This window comes from Zootoca vivipara, chromosome 13, assembly GCF_965207765.1.
Source record: "Zootoca vivipara chromosome 13, rZooViv2.hap1.1, whole genome shotgun sequence".
NCBI lineage: Eukaryota > Metazoa > Chordata > Lepidosauria > Squamata > Lacertidae > Zootoca > Zootoca vivipara.
In genome coordinates this window covers 6,869,059-6,887,978 of record NC_142596.1, presented here as the reverse complement: position 1 = coordinate 6,887,978, position 18,920 = coordinate 6,869,059, and the positions used below count along the sequence as shown (strand labels likewise).

Sequence of the window (18,920 nt, the reverse complement as noted above, 5' to 3'; positions counted from 1 at the left end):
ATTCTATAAAACACATTGTGCTGCACTGTGGGAAGTTTGAGCAAGCTAGGGCTGAAGTGATTTCACCCCTGCTAGCCTTGCTCCCAGGAAAATCAGAGGATTTCTATATCAGGTTCCTATTGGAAGACCGGTCAAATGCCAGAACACTAGCAGTGGCAAAGTTTTTATCGGTGGTCACAAGAACTAATGTTTCCTATTCCGAATTTGAGTAAGATGTCTGAGTGGTTTGAGGACGGGGTGTCCCAGCTGTGTATGGCTTGGTAACAAATTGATGGGTCTATGGACCATAATAAAGATTGTTGTTGTTGTTAAATTTATGTTTTAGCAGTTGTTTTTAAAAGTCTGGAATGGATTAATCCATTTTGCATTACTTTCTATGGTAGAGCATGCCTTGGTTTTGGAACACTTTGGTTTTGGAATGGACTTCTGGAACGGATTAAGTTTGAGAACCAAAGTACCACTAGTTCTAGTGGTAGAATGCAAATAGGCACGTGTTGGGATGTTCAGCGACGCATTAGCACATCTGTAGTTGTGGCAATATTTGGTGCAGTGCTGTGTGTTTTCCATTTCTGTCTTAGTGTGGTGACACACCACATAGTGTGTGGGTGTTGGAAAGAGTACTGAATGCTTCATGTTGAAATGTTTTTTTTTCCATAGATAGGCTGCTAGAAATATACTGCCAGAATTAGTCATTAGATAAATAAGTTTGCCTTGGTGTTCCAAGTGCAAACTGAAGGCAACACTTTTGGGACCAGGAAGAAAACAAAGAGAAGTGTGAGAGCACCCAGTTGGGAAAGGCTGGGAAGCAAGCAAAAGTAGGAGAGATAAAGTGAGTGATCAAAGTGGGCAATTAGGACCCCCAATCTAAATGTGCGTTGTTGAAAAAGTGAGCAGCGAGTGGGAGGGGACAGCCTTTGAGGGACCATAGAATGGTTCTGATGTCCTTATTTCAGCTTCCTCCCTCACTTGCTCCATGCAAAGCCCCTCCCCCAAAGTATTGGCCCATCAAAGAAACTGCAAGGACAATTACTCCTTGAAAGAAAAAAGGCAAACTTTTACTAAAAGAAACTTTTATTTAAACTGTGCAATCCATCAGTATTAGACAGCAGTTTTATAAACATTTTGGCATTTAAATTTCTACTCATTTTTGGCATGACATTTGTGCTAGCATAAGAACAAGCCTGAGGGGTGGGGAAGAGGAGAAACACACCAAGGTTTAACATTCACTATAATGCTATTTTTTAAAAAAAGAAATTCGTTTAAAAAAATCCACATTATTAAACAAAACATTAAAAAATACATTGAAAAAGGTACATTCATTATCAAGGCAAACACCAGCTGCCCTCATGCAATGGAATTCACAGAGCTGATCCCCTGAGTCAAATATAAAATTAATATAATTCAGCTTTGTCCTCCATTTGCCAGTCAGCTGTTGCTGCCCTTACCAGAAACAGCAGAAGGAGCGCCAGGAGCCAGAACACCCTTCGCAAAAGAAATATAGCTGGACTCCCGCACTTGCAGTTCATTCACATATTTAAAAATACAACAGAAACAAAAAATATTTTTATTTTTTAAAAGCCTAGGTTTCTTGAGCAAGCCATTTACCAAAAGCACAAGGTGGGTTCAAGGGATGTGTATGTGCACAAAAGATAGAAGGAAAAACAACAAATTCCTACTGGGTCCAAATCATGTTCAGATCAGATTCAAATTTGTGGATCTGGTTTGAGCAAGTTGTTTTATAGTGAGAGTGGCTGCGTCTGCTTGGCCATATCTTGGCTTTAAAAGCTAAGAATGAGCGTTTGCCCATGAATGCAGCCCCTTTGCTCCCAGCTAGCAAAATTGGAAGTCTTCAATTAACTACTATTTCCTGTTTTATCCAAACTGGTAAAGTATGGTTATCAGCTTTGGAACAAGACAGATTGCTGAACCATGGTTTGAAGCTGTGTTAACATCCTAGTTGGTTCCAAAGCTGGTAACCATAGTTTCCTGGTTCAGAAAAAGAGATAAACTAAAGGTCAATCAAAGGCTTCCTGGTTCAGCCACAGCTTGTTCAAAGGGACTGTGTGCACAGAGCAAAGGCATGTTCATATCCAGCAGCTGTTATATAACCTTAAGTGGTAGAATAACTAAAAGGAACAAATTTGTAAAACTATCAGAGGGCAATGCTTTAAATTTTCGAACTTTACCAGAAATAGTGCCAGTGCAGAAGTTGGGTAGATGTGTCTATAGAAAATTCTTGCACTTGGCCCAGTGGTGGATTCTCACAGGACACCAAGTGCACTTGAGACTCAAAAGAGATCAGCATCCCAGACACGAGCCTGGCAGGCTTTTCAAATCATGCCAGCTTCCTTAAAGACCTAAAGATTGCACACATACACACACTCCTTACGCCAGCCCTGGCTTTTGGGTTGACATCACACTGAAAATACATAATCTGGACCTATGCTCCTCCTCTAACACATATTTGGAAAAATTGGCCACTACACAAGGGAGAGGATCTTCCCACCTCCAGAACCTGGGGTCTGTGGACAGTCATCACCAAACTAGATAAAATTCTGCCTGCACATTTTGCTCACAAATACCAGAGGTAAGAATAACAAGCGCAAAGCCTGCTACCTGGACATCATGGCATCAGCATTATTGCCACATGGTCATGAGGCTGCCATTGGGGGCAAGCACCCATGGCTCAGCACACCACTTATGCTGCCTGGGGCCACTCTTTCGGAGTCTTAGCAATGAAACCAATGGAACTACTCCAGAACATGCACTTTCCAGATAGCATCATTTCCACCCAATTCAGATCCCACTGGAATAAAAAAAATATTCTCTGTTGGCTCTTCAGAGGTAAAGGAAATGACCGTTTTACTCAGCTATCCTTTGGACGTTTTTAAAGGCCAAGGAAATTCACATTCTAGAAGAAGATAACTTCTGTGATGAAGGAGAGCCCCAAGAAAGAGTCATTCTTGAAAGTTGGCTGGCTTACAACCCCTTCAGCAGTGGAAGCTGCTCCCACGGCCATCATACCCTGGGATAAAGAAGGGTGTAGAATTATCCTTGGTTTTGCCATATGGTGATTCAAAGGCAAAGCAAGTACTAAGCACCTCTCTGGATGCAGGCTGGAGGGACACATTATAATGCTAACTCCAAAAAAAAAAAAGGCAAAGAGACCTACCTAACACATCATGCCTCTATACTGAGGTAACCTTAAATATCTTTGGTTTTTTCTTCATTTGCTGCTAAGTAGTAATTGAATAAAAGCTATTTCTTTACTGGCAGATCACCTTGTGGATAAAGCCACTCTCTTTAGTTAACTGGATATCTTTGGAAACTGAGGCAATTAACCCACTGACAAGAATTCCAGTAGAAGACATGTGTGAGGTAAAACTAGTAGATGAGCCACGATTTGCCTACACGAATGCAGGCAGACTTTTGATTTTCATAGAGCTCTTTGTGAAGGCCTCGCAGAGTCTCGTGTAACATGAAAGCTATCACAACCTTATCACAGTCTAAAATGCTCAGGTCAAGAGAGATCACGAAGCATCTTCCAGGCTAAGGGCCCCAAAATGGCAGCCACCATCTACTATGGTTCCCACAGCCGCACCTGCTCCTCTTGATTATTCCCAGAAAGGCCGTGGAGCTTGATGGGTCTTTGGCATGAAACTGCTGAGGAGGGGGGATCTATTGGTGTCACCCAACAGCATCAGGAAGGGGTCAAAAAGTGTCAGTACTTCACAGCAAACAAGTCTTTGGGAGAAGAAAATGGTTACTTTGGCATATCAGCCATTGCTAAGAGGCTCGCCAAGGATGCCAGGAGTTTCATGTCTTTGTCTCCTGGCTTCAAGCAGCGCACTCTCCACTGTGCCCGACACAGCTTTGTCCAATGAGACCAAAAATAAAATCTTTGGTGAGAAAAGTTTCTTTTTCTTCAGCAAGTAAATATATATATATTTATATATAAACACATTTAAAAATATTATAATGTATCTAATACTGGACTGTTAAAGAGCTTAGTTGCTGAAGAAAAGGAAAACAAAATTACACTTGGAAGTCTTTGGAGATTTTATATGCTGAAAAGGTCTTATTTCAATTTTCTTTAAAGGCTGTCTTTTGTAACAAGAAAGATAGTTAACATTGTAGAGCTAATTTGGACCATAAATTCCTACAGTCCATAGAGGCCCCTTCTCGTTTGGTTCTCTCCTCCTTTTGGTTAGTAACTACTTAGGTAATAAAATGTACGCAAACCTATAGTTTTAACTAGCTCAATTACCATTATTTTTTGGGGGGGAAATATGCAGCTTTCTTTTCTTTTCTACAGAAAATTCTTTGGTACAAGATTATTATCATCTTTAAAGCCTTTGCGTCAAGAAAATTGTGAAAGGTGAACAGGTCTTGTCTGGTACAGCGCTAGCAAACATACACCTGCATTCTAAAGATCTACAGAGGCCAATTCACCAAAGAAAAATGAGAAAGGGTAGGTGGGGATAGACTTGTTAGTTCCCCCTCCTCTTCCCCAAACATACCTGCATACTGACTCCCATCTTAATATGGCACAAGTGGACATTTTTTTTGCTGTCCGCAACAGAACCAGGGATTGCCCTGGGAAGTTAATTGCCAGTATTGTGTTCTTTGGAAAAAGAAATGAATTCTGATTGGGGGAGAGGAGGGGGAGATCTCTATTGACTGGCTCCCAACTTTGGTGAATATAGCCCTCTCTCTCACTCACTCACTCACTTTCTCATTCACTCTCTCGCATTCTCTCCCAAACTTAAAAACAAAATAATACACAATACCCTGTCAGTTTGCCTCACATTGCTGCAAGACAGCTTAAAAAGTAACAAACTGCGCCCTGAGTACAGGAAAACAATAATACTAGAATAACTTTAAAAGGAGGTAGTATAAAACAGGAGTTGTGTGGGTATGAGGTGGCAGAAACAGATGCCCCCCCTCTTCTGAGAAGCTGTTCAGCTCAGTCTCTGGCTCCTTTGCTCTAAGAGAGGCCTTGGCAGAGCTCAAGCTGGCCTGTGGAAGGACCTAGCGCTCTTCATAGAATCATAGAATTGTAGATTTGGAAGGGATCTGGTCCAAGCCCCTGCAATGCAGGAATCACAGCATCTGAATCTGAAGCAAGGAGCCCTGAGCAGGGTTGGGGAGCTCAAAACTGGCCAGAAACAGACCTAGGGGAAGTGTTTCTGAGCACTTGAGACCCTTTGCACCCCACAACCTGCAGAGCACATTTAAGGCATCTTTCTGTTCTCTGAAGCAACTTCATGAATACTAAAAAAGGCATAAGGCAAAACAGTGATTTCGTAAGATATCTATATAGTGAAAGGCACCATTGCTCTGAAGCATGAGGAAACACTCCATTTTTAGCATTACCTGCCTGGTGGGCGCAAGTCAAGGAATAGGGAATAACGGCTGGGCCCGAGCGATTCACCACAGCATATCCTGACCAAAAAATGCTCAGCGGATGTGATCAGAAGAAGAAGGCACTGTCTGAGGCAGGTTGGGGGAATGAGGAGGGAGATGTGACCCTCAAGTCTCAAAAGGAAAGCGGTTCAGTATTTGGGAGCTCAGGGGCTGGCTTTTACTGGCCCCCTCCCAGGGCTGCAGCCCTGAAGGCAAAACAACTCAACAGGCCCTGGCCTCTTGTGAAGCAGTCATAAGAGTCTGGGCTCCCTCCCTAGGCAACCTTCTAGGGGGTTTGGCAGAAAAGGCTGCAGTCAGAGTCCCTCCTTCCAGATGCCAGTCTGGCCCTGGTCCTCTGCTCCTGCCCCATGGAGAGGCTTCCCCCTGCCTTTTCCTCAAAGCCAGAGCTTCAGCTGAACATCCCTGCTCACCTGCCGACACAACTCCTTTGGATCACACACACACATTCACACCCTACACATAAAATGGAGGGAAAATACATGGGACTACTAGGAAGTTATCGTCAGTTATGTAGCCGAGACCAACTCTCAACACAAAAAAAACATGAGGTAATGCCACCCGGCAAACTGAGGTAGATATTCAAGCAAAGGGATCACCTTTGCTCCAGTGATAGATATATAGATATATAGATATATAAAAACTTCTCTTCTTCGCTCTACTCAGAAATCCGTACTTTCCTTTCACATTGTTGAGCACTGAACATTCAAAAAGCGTGAGTTTTAACACATTTTTAAAAAAACAAAAATGGTCGACAGAATTGCGGGATCGCCTGTTGGCCACTCAGGGTTCCCACTTAAAGCTTTGGCTCTTTGTTCATTGTCCTTTGAACAGACACACAAAGACACACAGACACAGACACACACGCCGCTCTGATGGCAGGCTCAGTTTTGTCCTGCAGGCGGCAGCTGGAGAAGTGGCGGCGGACTTTGGTCAGGAGGCTCTTCAGAGGCACTCGGGAGCGGACACACGGGGGCACTGCCTGCAAAGGAATTGGGGGTCACTGGAGTAGCACTGACACCCGCAGAGAGGTGAAGTTCTTCGCTGGACTCATGAGAGAACCTTCCAGAATCGCCAGTTTCGTGGCTTTCTTCACTGTTTGCTGAATGCTCTGTGTCAGCAACAATGCTGTACGCAGCCTGGTAGTTTGGCCTTTGCTCTGGGGAGGCATCTTTGCCAATGAGGACAGCAGTGCCCGACTGATACGAACACACTGCTTTTGTAAAACGTCTCTGGGTCTGGAGGAAACACAGAGAGGAAAAGCATTACACAAAAATAAAGGTGCCTTTAAGGCAGAACAGACCAAAATAGGTGAACACTGAGATCCGGAGTAGGAAACATATGGCCAATTTTGGCCTTCTGGCGGTCCAAACTAGCTCTCTCCCAAACCATGCCTATCTTTTGACGTTAGTTGGAAATGCCTTCCTGCTTCACTACCTCATAATAGGGCAAGCTGGAGACTGGAATAAACTGCAAAGAGCAACATCTTCTCTGACTAGGGCTGGTCCTACCATGAGTCGTCACCTCAGGTGGCAGATGCTGGAGAATGGAGAGTGGCTGCAAGGTGTGGGAAAATACAGCCCCATGTGCCACACAGCCTCCCCGGGACCTCAGGTGTGGTGCAAATACAGTATGTTGTGTTGAGATAAGATTCAACTGCCAATCAAGTCTGATTCTTGGCGCTTTGCATCAAGCAGCAAATTCTCTTGAGCCAGCCCTGTCTCCAGCCAAAGGAAAGAGAAGCTCTTGAGCATCTCCCAGCAGATGTCAAGGCAATAAGTAACTATTCTACTTTTAGAAGACAACTGAAGGCGGTCCTGTTTAGGGAAGTTTTTAATGTTTGATGCTGTACTGTTTTTAATACTCGGTTGGAAGCCGCCTAGAGTGGCTTAGGAAACCCAGCCAGATGGGCGGGGTATAAATAATAAATTATTATTACTATTATTGAGCTATATGGGATTTGAGGATTGTCCTTGTGATTAGTTCACTTCACAAAATGCCCCAACACAAGAAATCAAGGCAGAAATTCAGAGCCACTCTCAAGCCTGAAGAGGCCAGGAGGCAGAATATACACTCAGTCGTTCTCTTACCTCTTCTGACTTCACTCTCTTAGAGTCTTGAAAGAAGAGCCATTTCTTAGAGCTCTTCTTTGCAATTGGCCCATAGCTGTTTATAACCAGACTGGTACCACCCTAAGAGATGGGGGAGAAGACCTTACGTTACTCAATGGAAAAAAGGATTTGGCTGAAATTAAAACAAGGCCCTCACAACACAACTCTAAAGCTTTACAAAATATATTAACTCCAGCAATTTCTGCTCTCTCTTGGAAGCAGAATGGCTAAACTTGCAATACTATGCACACTTACCTAGATGTAAGCCCAACTGAACACAGTGGGACTTACTTCTGAGTAAACATGCATAGCTGTGTTTGAAACCTTGCCAATTCTTGCATTCAAGCCCTTACTTCCCCCCAAACACCCAGAAAAGTCTGCTTGATTTCCGTTGAGAGGGCATTTAGACTACAACAGAGTCAAAAGTAAAGAGCCCTTGTGAGAAGGGCAACTTTTGTGGGGCTGTAATTTTAGACCACGTTTCTAAGGAAAGAGGCTATTTTAATGAGGTGGATGCAGACTGGAAACAGAAACAGTGAGCTTTGTGCTCTTGACGGTAGCCTTGATGTGCTGCGTTCACTAAGAGCCACTGGAGAAGAAAGAGCAGAAGTCTTCTGACAGCCACTGGCTTCTCTGGAAGAACTCACCTTCTGAATAAGTTGGAGAATGTTACAGATGGGGCAGGGGGGTGGCCCTAGAAAAACACCAGCACCATCTCTGTCTAGTATCAAATGCTCTTGGCGGGTTCAAGCATGATAGGCCTTCTACAAAATGTAACATGGATTATCCTAGACCAGTGGTGCATGAACGTTTTCCCTCACAGACCACTTGAAAATTATGGAGGGTCTTTGAGGACCACCCAATGATTTTTCTGCCTGTTGTAGCAGTTGCAATGTGCTTGGCTGAGTGGCTTTCAATAGTGACTTTATTGCTTTTTTATTTCTTATATTGTATTTTATGCCCCACAAATAACCCAGAGATGCACTTTAAATAAAAGGACACATTCTACTCATGTAAAAACATGCTGATTCCCAGACCATCCGCGGGCCGGATTGAGAAGGCGATTGCGCCGCATCCGGCCCACGGGCCTTAGGTTGCCTACCCCTGTATTACAGTTCCAGTTCCATAAAATTCAAATTGTAATACAATATAAGAAATAAAAGCGATAACAAAAATACAAATAAAACCACCATGACTATTTAATGTGGACATGCCACAGATCACCCAAATGAAGCTCCAAATCACTGGTGGTGCATGGGCCACAAGTTGGGAACCCCTTCCCTAGACTCATTTCCATGTGGCTTCAGGCCTGCTTTTTGGGACTTGGGCTGCTTTGGGGAAATCTTTACCCTGGGAGCTGAAGAGAATGAGCTTTTCTGTAGAGTTTCAGCACCATCGACTCTGGTATCTTACTGGATCCCCTGACAGGATGGGCTTGGGAGGCCCTGGTTTCTGGTGTCCCAGAAAAAATGAATCATTTTTTGAAAGTGGTGCCCCGGGGGGGGGGGGGGCTTCTGTCCACTGCCTTGGGCATCTGCTGTCAGCAACAAGCAGGTGACACATAGCTCTGTTTCTCTTTTTCAGGATATGCTGAAGCGCCCTGAACTCAGAGGTCTGGCGCAAGACTTTTTGCTGCCTGCAAGTGGCATCCCTACCAATAATGCATATCAGCAAAGGCTGGACAAGTCACTAAAGCCGGGAGCCGGAGCCGGCCCAATCGCCTTCTAAAACTGGCTCGCAGACGGTCCGGGAATCAGTGTGTTTTTACATGAGTAGAATGTGTTCTTTTATTTAAAATGCATCTCTGGGTTATTTGTGGGGCCTTCCTGGTGTTTTTACATGAGTAGAATGTGTGCTTTTATTTAAAACTAGCTGGCCCTGCCACACGTTGCTATGGCTCAGTCTGTTAAATGGAGCCTGAGAGTCCCCCTTCAAACTCACACAGGTGCATCCCTGTGTCTCCCCCCACCCTGTTCCGACCCATTACTTATCCCGGCCCCGCCCCTGCACCCCTGGCTCATCCCTGTGATTGGGCCCACCCTGTCCCGACCCATGACGTATCCTGCCCCCTTCCCCCCAGGCAAGCCCCCACCTCCACTTGGCCTAGTCTGGAAAGTGGCCTAGTCTGCAAAGCCAAGCCGAAATACTGTGGTGAGGGAAGCTTTCCTAGGTGCAGTACCAGTGTAGCCGTCACTAGAGGGCGCTGTGTTGTAATCGCTCCTGTACCCCCAGCATGCAGTTTTGTATGATTTGTGAGTTCTGAAACACGGGATTTGGGTTTTTTTTCTGTGGCTCAGGTGTGATATCTGTCTACGCAACCTGAATAGGAACCTCTGCACAGTGGAATGGAACGTTGTGTCCAAATTTGAATGAAATCGGTCAAGCGGTTTCTGAGAAAGGTGCTGTGTCACCTACATGCACCTTTTACATTTTTATATATACAGATGCATCTCTGGGTTATTTGTGGGGCGTAAAGGTAAAGGGACCCCTGACCATAGGTCCAGTCATGACCGACTCTGGCGTTGCGGCACTCATCTTGCGTTATTGGCCGAGGGAGCCGGCGTACAGCTTTCGGATCATGTGGCCAGCATGACTAAGCTGCTTCCAGCGAACCAGAGCAGCGCATGGAAACGCTGTTTACCTTCCTGCTGTAGCGGTACCTATTTATCTACTTGCACTTTGATATGCTTTCGAACTGCAGGAGCTGGGACCGAGCAATGGGAGGTCACTCCGTCGCAGGGATTCGAACTGCCGATCTTCTGATCGGCAAGCCCTAGGCTCTGTGGTTTAACCCACAGCGCCACCCGCATGGCGCATAGGCGTGGGGCATAGGATTCGTTTATTATTTTTTCAAAATATAGTCCACCCCCCCACAAGGTCTGGGGGGTAGTGGACTGGCCCCCTGCTGAAAACGTTTGCTGACCCCTGCTCTAGGGTAACTGAGGCCTCCTGTCCTCCTATATCAGCCTGATCACACCCAAAGAGAGCCTTTTCTGTATCTCTGTGACTGAGACACAATTAGTTGGGATGAGGGGCGAGACTCCATAGAGGCTATAGATGGGCCTGGTAATGCCTTACTTCTTGAGAGCCATTTGCCCTCCCCCACTTAAGATCTATGGCTTTTAAATGTGTTTGTGGGAGGGGTGTTAATGGTTTGTTATGGTTTTTTGTGTTCTCATTTTGTATTTTTATGTTGTAAACTTCCCTATGATCTTTGGATGAAGGGTGCTATAAAACTTCAATAAATAATAATTTTTCGGTGACTAGTTAACTTTCCTGTTTCAGACTGCACTGGTCTCCATGGGCAGACTATTTTCATGTGACCCTCATTTTTAAAACGTTTTTATCCATCAAGCCTGTTCCATTTTTGTGCTGCTTCATTCCTTTTATGAGACTGTTTTGCTTCTAATTATTGCAAGCTGTCCTGTGTGGTGCAAATCCCTTGGCAGGCTGGGCTGCGTGTGGAAGTTTTCTGAATAAACAACCAAAAGCAAAGGAAGTGAAGGCAGCACGAGCCCAGAAAGGGCAGGCAGTTGTACCTTGGCATCCAGGAAACTGCTTCCGACCATCATCGGCTGTAGAGATTCCTCATTCTCAGCAAGGTCTTCTATGCTCTTGCCCACCTCATTGGCAGCCATGGAAGAGATGCTGCTGTGAGAGTGCTGGTGGGACGCTTGATGGATGCTTTTGGGGGCTGACGTTTTCCTGTTCAATGTGGAGCAGGAAGGAAAGTGAGACTTAAGACAAGCAGGCTAGGCTGAGGCAAATTCCTTTCGATCTTGCATGCCAACATCCTGTTAGATCAGGAGAGAGGATTCTTTGGCCCTCCAGATGTTGCTGGATGATGGGACTCGGAGGCCAGTAACATCTGCAGAGCCAAAGATTTCCCAACCCTGTTAATAGCAACCAACTGCAGTGATTTATGAATGGAACCAAACTCTCTGGGATTCATCTGGCACTGGACTTTAGATTGCAGGTGTCTTGGTGTGTTCATGTGCTTGAATATTTACAAAGCTCCCCAGTAAATACAAACCAAAACCAAAACACTCCCTACAAGGTTCTACCCTTGCCTTCTTCCTCCCTAAACTATTTGTTTTTAAGCATTTGAACAGGTGATCCTCACTCCATCCCAAACCACAGCCTGAAATGGGCCAGCCTGGCAAAAGCTGCCATACTTGACTGTTCAGCTTGTGTATATTTTGGCTCCAGATCCCAGGAATTTTAAGACCTGGGGTATATAAGCAAAACAGTTCTGTACTGCAAATCCAGACACATCTCAGGTAAGCTTCTCCAAGCAGAAGAGCACGCATGTCCACAGCATGCAAGTAAGTGTACTGTCTCAAGGGTCATGGGCTTCAGACTTCCCCTCCCACAGATTCCACTTAGGGCCTGAGCCTGGGAGCCCATTGGTGTCACAATACTGAATTGCTCCAAGTGAGAAGTGTGCTTCAGTAGGTCCCCCCAACCTCACCGGACCCTCACTTCTGTGGGTGCTTCAATGGTACCACTTTGGAAGCACCTAGCTGCCCCCTCCAAGCTTACCTGGCTTTGCTGCGATAGATCAGGATGAGGATGCAGATCAAGATGCACGTCAGGGCAATGCAGACACCTGCAATGATGCCTGTCATCGACTTCTGGTCCAGCTGGTAATAGCCGGAATTAGCTGCAAGGAAGAAAGCAACATCCAGGTCTAGTTTTGCAGCACAATTTCTGGGCACCCCTTGCAATTGAAAACACAAGAAGCATCAACTACGGACATTGGGAATCCTGAGGAAACTAACTGGGCCAGGCTCTAACAGGCTGCTTTCCATACAAAGGTGCCCAATGAACAAGTACCCAGTTCCCAGGCAAGATGAGGGGCCACATGCAGCACTCTCTGTCTGGCCCTTGGGACCCTCCCTGGGCTCCTCCCCTCACTGACCTTGAAAAAGGCCTACACACTCCCCACAGCCATCACTGAGAAATTACTGCTCTCAACTGCCTTCTAACAAGTGTCACTTTACAAACATCTGCTGGAGCAACCCACCTCCCCACTTTTTCCTTGTGTGTCATCATGCAATACTGTTCTGATGTTTTAATCTGTGTTTTAGCTCTTATATTATCATATGTTTTATTCTTATGGTAAGCTGGGGGCATAAATTAAATAATAAACAAATGAACTTTTAAAAATGTCATTTTAGATTGTAAGCCCAACTGCAGGGAGTGTTTTAGCACATATTTTTGTCAGCCACTCTGAGAGCCACAAACAAATAGAGGACCCAGGTGCCTCCAAGGTGCCACATTTGGTTGTACAAACTGTGGGTCGCTAAGGATTTCTTACTGAAGTCAGTGGGGTGGGGGAATTCCCCAGTAGCCACTCTTTGTCCCTGCAGGTTTGACATTTGCAGAAGCCTTGATTTAAAGTAGCTTCATAGCTGTTCTTTCCAGCTAAGGCTCCTTTCAAGTGTGATTTTTACTTAGGAAAGTATTTGAGGTGTGTGGAGGAGAGGGTGTCTGTCCTTTTTTGCCATTCAACTGTAGATTCACAATATGAGGCAATCTTAACACATAACAATCTACACACATTTCCCTCCCACCCCCAGTGTAACTTTATAGTGACTCTTGAAACAGGCAGACTGTTTCACATCATGCAGAAGAATCATGTATAAGTATGTATGTGTATATATATAATCACATGTGCAGGTGGGGATGGAGAGAAACAGACACTGTGACTAGTCCTTCCCTCATTGGGGGAAGGATTCAATGTGGCAAAAACATTTTCTGTTTTCCCAGGCTTTTGGCAACCACATTTAGGTTGCCAAAAAGAGACCAGAGCTGAGGTACTGTTTTCATTGCTGTGGTTTTAAATTGTATTTTAGGATTCATATTTATACTCCTTTGAGAGGTCCTCCTGATGTTCTAAGACCTGATTAGGTGAGTGTCACAAATTCTTGGCACTCACCTGTGTCAGCGTCTGCTGAATCCAAGCGTTTGGGTCTTTGGTTAGATTCCGATGCTTCCTTTGGTAGGACAGCAAGTTCCACCACGTTGGAGAAAGGCCCTTCCCCCACTTCATTGGATGCAGCTATTTTAATGAGGTAGATGTTTCCTGCCATCAGGTTCTCCAGCAAGGCCATTGTTATAGTTCCTATGGGGGAGGGAGACGAAACAAGGCAGGAAGATTGAATTGGGATATGGCTGACCATATCATGTTCCCTGAGAGCCAGACAGGCCCATCTGACTTTTTCTGGACCCTGCTGCCCTCCAGTTGCTGCTGGAGTATATCCCTGGGAACCCTGGCTGCACTGGCTGTTTTGAGTCCAACATCAGCCGGAGAGCTGATCCAGGAAAGCTAAGTAGTAGGGTAGACCAGAATAGAGATGATGGCCTCAACCTGCTTATCAATAGAAGAATTCCTCGCTTTTTACATAAACATGCTGCTGAGTTGGACCCCGTCGTTTATAATCTGAATCTAGAAAAAGAGTGGTCCTCTGAATGTTCAGTCTCATAAATGTTTAATCTCTTTATTTAAAAGCATTTCTAAAACACTTAATGGTCCAAAAGTCTCTTAATAGTTCTTCTTGAAGAAGTACCTTCTCAGCCCCACATCCCTTCTCCTCCTCTACCACAAACCAGGCAGGCAGAAGAAAAATCTAGCTGAGCAACCAGCCCTCGTTCCAGGAGCATCCTCTGTGTTTCCAGCAGAGTTGTGGGTGCTATGTTTAAATATTGCTGCCTAGCTGAAGCACACAAGGGAGGCTGGCTTGCTCCCATTCTTTTCTCCCTTCTGATATCTGAGTGGAGGAAGCAACTTCTACAACAAAGTTCAAGGTGAAACTCTGGATTCTATCAGACAGTCTATCACCTAGGAAGCGAGCCCTGCTTAACAGGGCTGGTAGCATTTAGCAGAAACAGCAAGTTTAGATTTACCCTGATAAAGCTGGGAACAACCTCTCCACAGCCACCTGCCACAGTCACTCACTTACCTTCCCGGTGCAGGACTTGCCACTCGCCAGCGACCCAAGCTTTCCTTGATGCATAGAGGATTGTGTAACGTGATATGACAGTGCCAAGACCACCGGGTGGCTTCCAGGAAACCAAGGCTGTGTCTTCCTCTATCAGAGTCGCCTTCACTCCCAGCGGAGGACCAGCTGGTGCTGGGGGGAAAGCCGCAAAGAATTACTGGGAGGCAAACAAACCAGCAGGCCCTTGCCTTGAAACCCCACTGTCCAAACTCACTGGAAGATCCCCCAAAATTGCTTGCAATGTAACTACCGGTAAATTTCTAGATGCCAACTGAGGAATCTTCTCCCATGGACACAAATGTGCCCTCAGCTTAAATTGTCATTTTTGTTGCCCCCTTTGATGCCCAGAGCCACCATCCTGAAATTCATTGCTTGGGAACAAGATACCCAAAAGGTTTGTAGCACTTGGCATCCACCCACATCCAAACATGCCATGGCAGGTGATCGGCACTGGCAAAATGTACACAAAGACATCCTTTGCATGGGGATCTTGTCCACTGCCCAGCTGGTCAAAGAGAACTGGGGCTGCTGGCTAGTAACCCAGTGCATGATGACATGAGCATTTCTTTACAATGTCACCCTCACCTTCTGGAAGCGTCGTGTGGTAGACCACAGGACTCCAAGGGCTTGAGAGCTGATCCACATGTAGCCGAACTGCAAACTCATACTTAGTACTTGGCTCCAGTCCCTGAACCATCATATGAGTTTCTGAGCTGTAAACACAGAAACATGAGGAAGCAAAATTAAAACCAGGAGTGGCTGATCCGTTTTCCACCAAACTGATCTGACCCTGCTCCCTTCTGCAAAACCCAGAAACTGTGAAACTTAAAGAGGTATTCTAATGTTTCTACAAGATGGCTGAAATATAACACTCCATCTTCTCCATAAGGACTCCATCTTCTGGCCCATCAAAAAAGCAACACCTGCCCTGGATTGCAGAACCTGAACACTTACAAGCAAGGAAGTCATAAACAGGATCATGCCCCAACATGAACAATGACATGTCTGGTCTACATGGCCTCTCCAGGAAATGTGCCACGACTGGCCATATATCACATGGCCTTGAAGAGGCTGGCATTCTCTAACTGATAAAAAACATAACTGGCAGGTCTCTAAGTTCCCTAGGCATTGCCAAGTGGGTAGATCAAGGCATCATCGCTGTGACCTCATATGTGGTGTTTGTATGCGATGGAGTCAGAGGCAGGAAGACTTTGGAAATAGAACTGAAAATAGTCTAGAAAACATATTGCCCTTAAAAATTCTAATATCTCAATAAGCGCATTACTAAGTACTTAATTATTTTTTTCAAAGTTTTTTTTTAGTGTTCCCTTGTGGGGGGAATGCTTTGATTAAATATACTGTAATTTAATTTACATTCCATTGATACATTCCACAGCCTGTTGTATCAAGACCACTACCCCCAAATAAAATCCATATTAAACCTCCATCCATACACATGATAAGCAAGACAAAATTTTATATTGTGTTGTTTACAGAAACTTTTTAAAAAGGAGAAATTCATGTCAGATTAAGCTTATACCCTTAACGCTTGGGGTCTCCATAACCGTTAACTGAAACTAACTCCAGGTTATATTTTCCTGAGCTAAAAGCCTTTACAGCAAAAGAGGCCACTTTCCAAATCACACATTGACTAAAAAGAGCCTGGTTGCTGGATCAGGCCAAAAGCCTATCTAGTCCAATATCCTGCTCCCATAGTGGCCAACCAGGGAGGAAGCCTGAAAACAGAACCTCGAGGTCCGGAGCAGCAGCACAACCCCCATTTGTGAGTCCCCCTTTGACAAATGGAGAGAGCACACAGCCACTATGACTAGCAGCCACTGGTCGTCTTATGCATGGATTTATCTAAACCCCCTTTAAAGCCATCTTATGGTAGCAAACCCCAGAATTTATATCTTATGGTATCACCTAAGGATTGTGGCTGATGAAGAGGAGGAAGAGCAGCCCATTTTAACCAAGTAGAAACAAACTGAATACAAACAGGCCCCAAAATGAACTTGCCCTGGAGCAGATCTGGGGGCTTGACTCTGGCTTTGCAATCCTAGATGCTCCATAAAAATGCCAATTAAAAGGACCACAAACCATCTGAAGGGAATGGGGGCAAGTATAATTATCAGAACGGATGATACGCACGTCTGGAGGTAGAGGACCAGGGAGGCATTCTGTAGCCCTACAGGGTTGCAGCGGAGAGTGTAGTTAATGATTTGTGCAGAGGTGAATGCAGGTCGTCCCCAGTGCAGGTAGATGGAAGAAGAGGTGTTTGCTTTGGCATAAAGGTGGTGAGGCGGTGGTGGAGGCAGGACCATTCGGTCACGGACAGCTGTGAAAAAGAGAAGAGGCAACAAGGAATGTGAGTAGCAAATGGCTAGGAATGATAGGGAGAGTTTGAAAACTAGACTAATATCCCATCTTGTGCAAGGACTCATAGCAGTCAGCATAAGGGCTTAAGACCTCCAGCCACTTAATAAATCTTAATAAATCAAACAAGTCTATAATCACTCCAAAATTTAGGGCAACAAGCTCTCAGTTCATTGGAACATATACCACGGACTCGACACATTTTTAAACAAGCCCTTTCCCCATAGGCATAGACTTCACAATATTGACCTAATACCAAAAGCAGTTAGGGGGATTGCATAAAACGACAGCAATCACTATATCCATAAAAGAGAACCACAGCTGGTGATTTCCATAAAACAATTCAACACTTACAGACACATCCAGGAGTGCTGACTGTCTGATCTGCCTGGTAGCCTTCTTCCACACTGTTATAGGCCAGGAGTCTGACATGGTACTTCCTTCTGGGATCTGCACAGATAAGAATATTTAATTAATCAACTGAGACCCAGGGAGACACACTCAGATTCTTCCTCACTGGACTCAGACAGCTCAAGACACTGAACTCTACAGGGCACAGGTGCCTCACTGAAAGATGCCCTTCATTTAATCTCTTCCATGATTACATATTGGGAGGGGCACATCTATATCCAAAAAAGCTCCCCTGCATGCTAACACCATGACCATCATGGCTGCCCCAACTCCTTCCTTGCGCTTTTGTATTTAAGGGCAGGCTCGGTGTCATAGGAAGATGTCTGCTTTCATGCATATGAAGTTACAGGTGCTATTTGAGTATTTGTGTACCCATTGTTACAAGTGCTACCAGCAGAAAGGGGAAGAGAGGCCTCACTATCACCCTAGGAGCTGCATAGAAGGCTGCCTTACGCAGTATCCATCCTTTGGTCCCCCAAATCAGAGTTGTCTACACCCACCTACTGGAAGCGACGGCTCTCTGGAGCTTCTGGCAGAAAGCCTTTACCTAGGCCAGCAGGAGACAGATGGTGGGCACTGGCGGAAGAAGCGGGTGCGGTAGGTGCAGCCTGACCCAGGTGTCATCCCTGGGGAGGGGGGTTACATTGCTGCCCCGCCCCCCCTTGGGATGCTCGCCCCACCCCCAGGGGCACAGCATGTGCACCACTCCAGATGCTAGAGCAGCTAGCTCCGCCTCTGATGGTGGGGCCTTCTCCATGTGAGACAGCTGTTCTGCCACTGAGCTGTGGCCCTTGGAAGCTTTCGGGTGAGCAGGTGTGACCCATCAGGTGAAGGACAGCCTGGTGGAGTAGCTAGAGGAGGGGTGGGGAACTCCAACTCCCTTCATCCCCAGCCAGAACAATTTATTATTATTATTATTATTATTATTATTATTATTATTATTATTATTATTATTCCCCGTCCACCTGGCTGGGTTGCCACTGTCTCTCCATCCTTGTGTTGGGTCATCAGCCTAAGCCCTGGGGAGATGCAGGTTCAAATTCCTGCTCTGCTTCAGGGCAGTCACCAACTCCTAGCCTGACATACCTTACAGGGGAGGTAAATTGTGTTTTTGGAGGAGGATATGACAAAGAACGCCCCCCACTTTCAGCAGTGTGCGCCTCCTGTTCTTTTATACTTCACCCCCTTTGTCTGCTTCCCTCCTCCAAAAGGGTCCTTTGATCTACAAGCATCTGGAGGCGATGTCGTTCTGCAGCAAGACACCAGAGGGGGCTTCAGTACTTTCCCCTGAAGGAGGAAGACACTCTTGAGGCTCCCCACCCGCAGTTTAGGCAAAGCTGCAGGCTGCACCCGCAACCCCCATGGAAAGAGCTGGGGGGAAATGGCAAGCGGCAAATGTCATATTCTAATGAAATCCAGCACCAGCTCCTTCCTTCCTTCCTTCGCTAATCCTCAAAGATGCAGCGAAAGGCACAAAATAGTGCAGCCTTGCCTGAAGAGATTTGATACAGTACCACAGAACAATCCCAAAAAATCAACAAGGGGAAGGGATGTGAATTGGAGGTTAACATTGTGTCTCCAGCCACACTTTTGA

General features: G+C 45.5%; 1 protein-coding gene across 1 annotated transcript in view; it reads right to left on the bottom strand.

Annotated features, from left to right (window-relative positions):
* Positions 1–18,920, bottom strand: part of PRTG (protogenin) — an 81,051-nt gene continuing 62,131 nt past the window's right edge. Inside the window, exons 11-19 of the mRNA XM_088657136.1 lie at positions 17,270–17,365; positions 16,691–16,877; positions 15,125–15,252; positions 14,501–14,671; positions 13,477–13,662; positions 12,078–12,198; positions 11,075–11,240; positions 7,515–7,616; positions 1–6,662 (exon numbers count right to left, since the gene is read on the bottom strand). Of these exons, the coding sequence (XP_088513262.1) occupies positions 6,309–6,662; positions 7,515–7,616; positions 11,075–11,240; positions 12,078–12,198; positions 13,477–13,662; positions 14,501–14,671; positions 15,125–15,252; positions 16,691–16,877; positions 17,270–17,365 (1,511 nt within the window). The 3' untranslated portion in view covers positions 1–6,308. The remainder of the gene's footprint in view (positions 6,663–7,514; positions 7,617–11,074; positions 11,241–12,077; positions 12,199–13,476; positions 13,663–14,500; positions 14,672–15,124; positions 15,253–16,690; positions 16,878–17,269; positions 17,366–18,920) is intronic.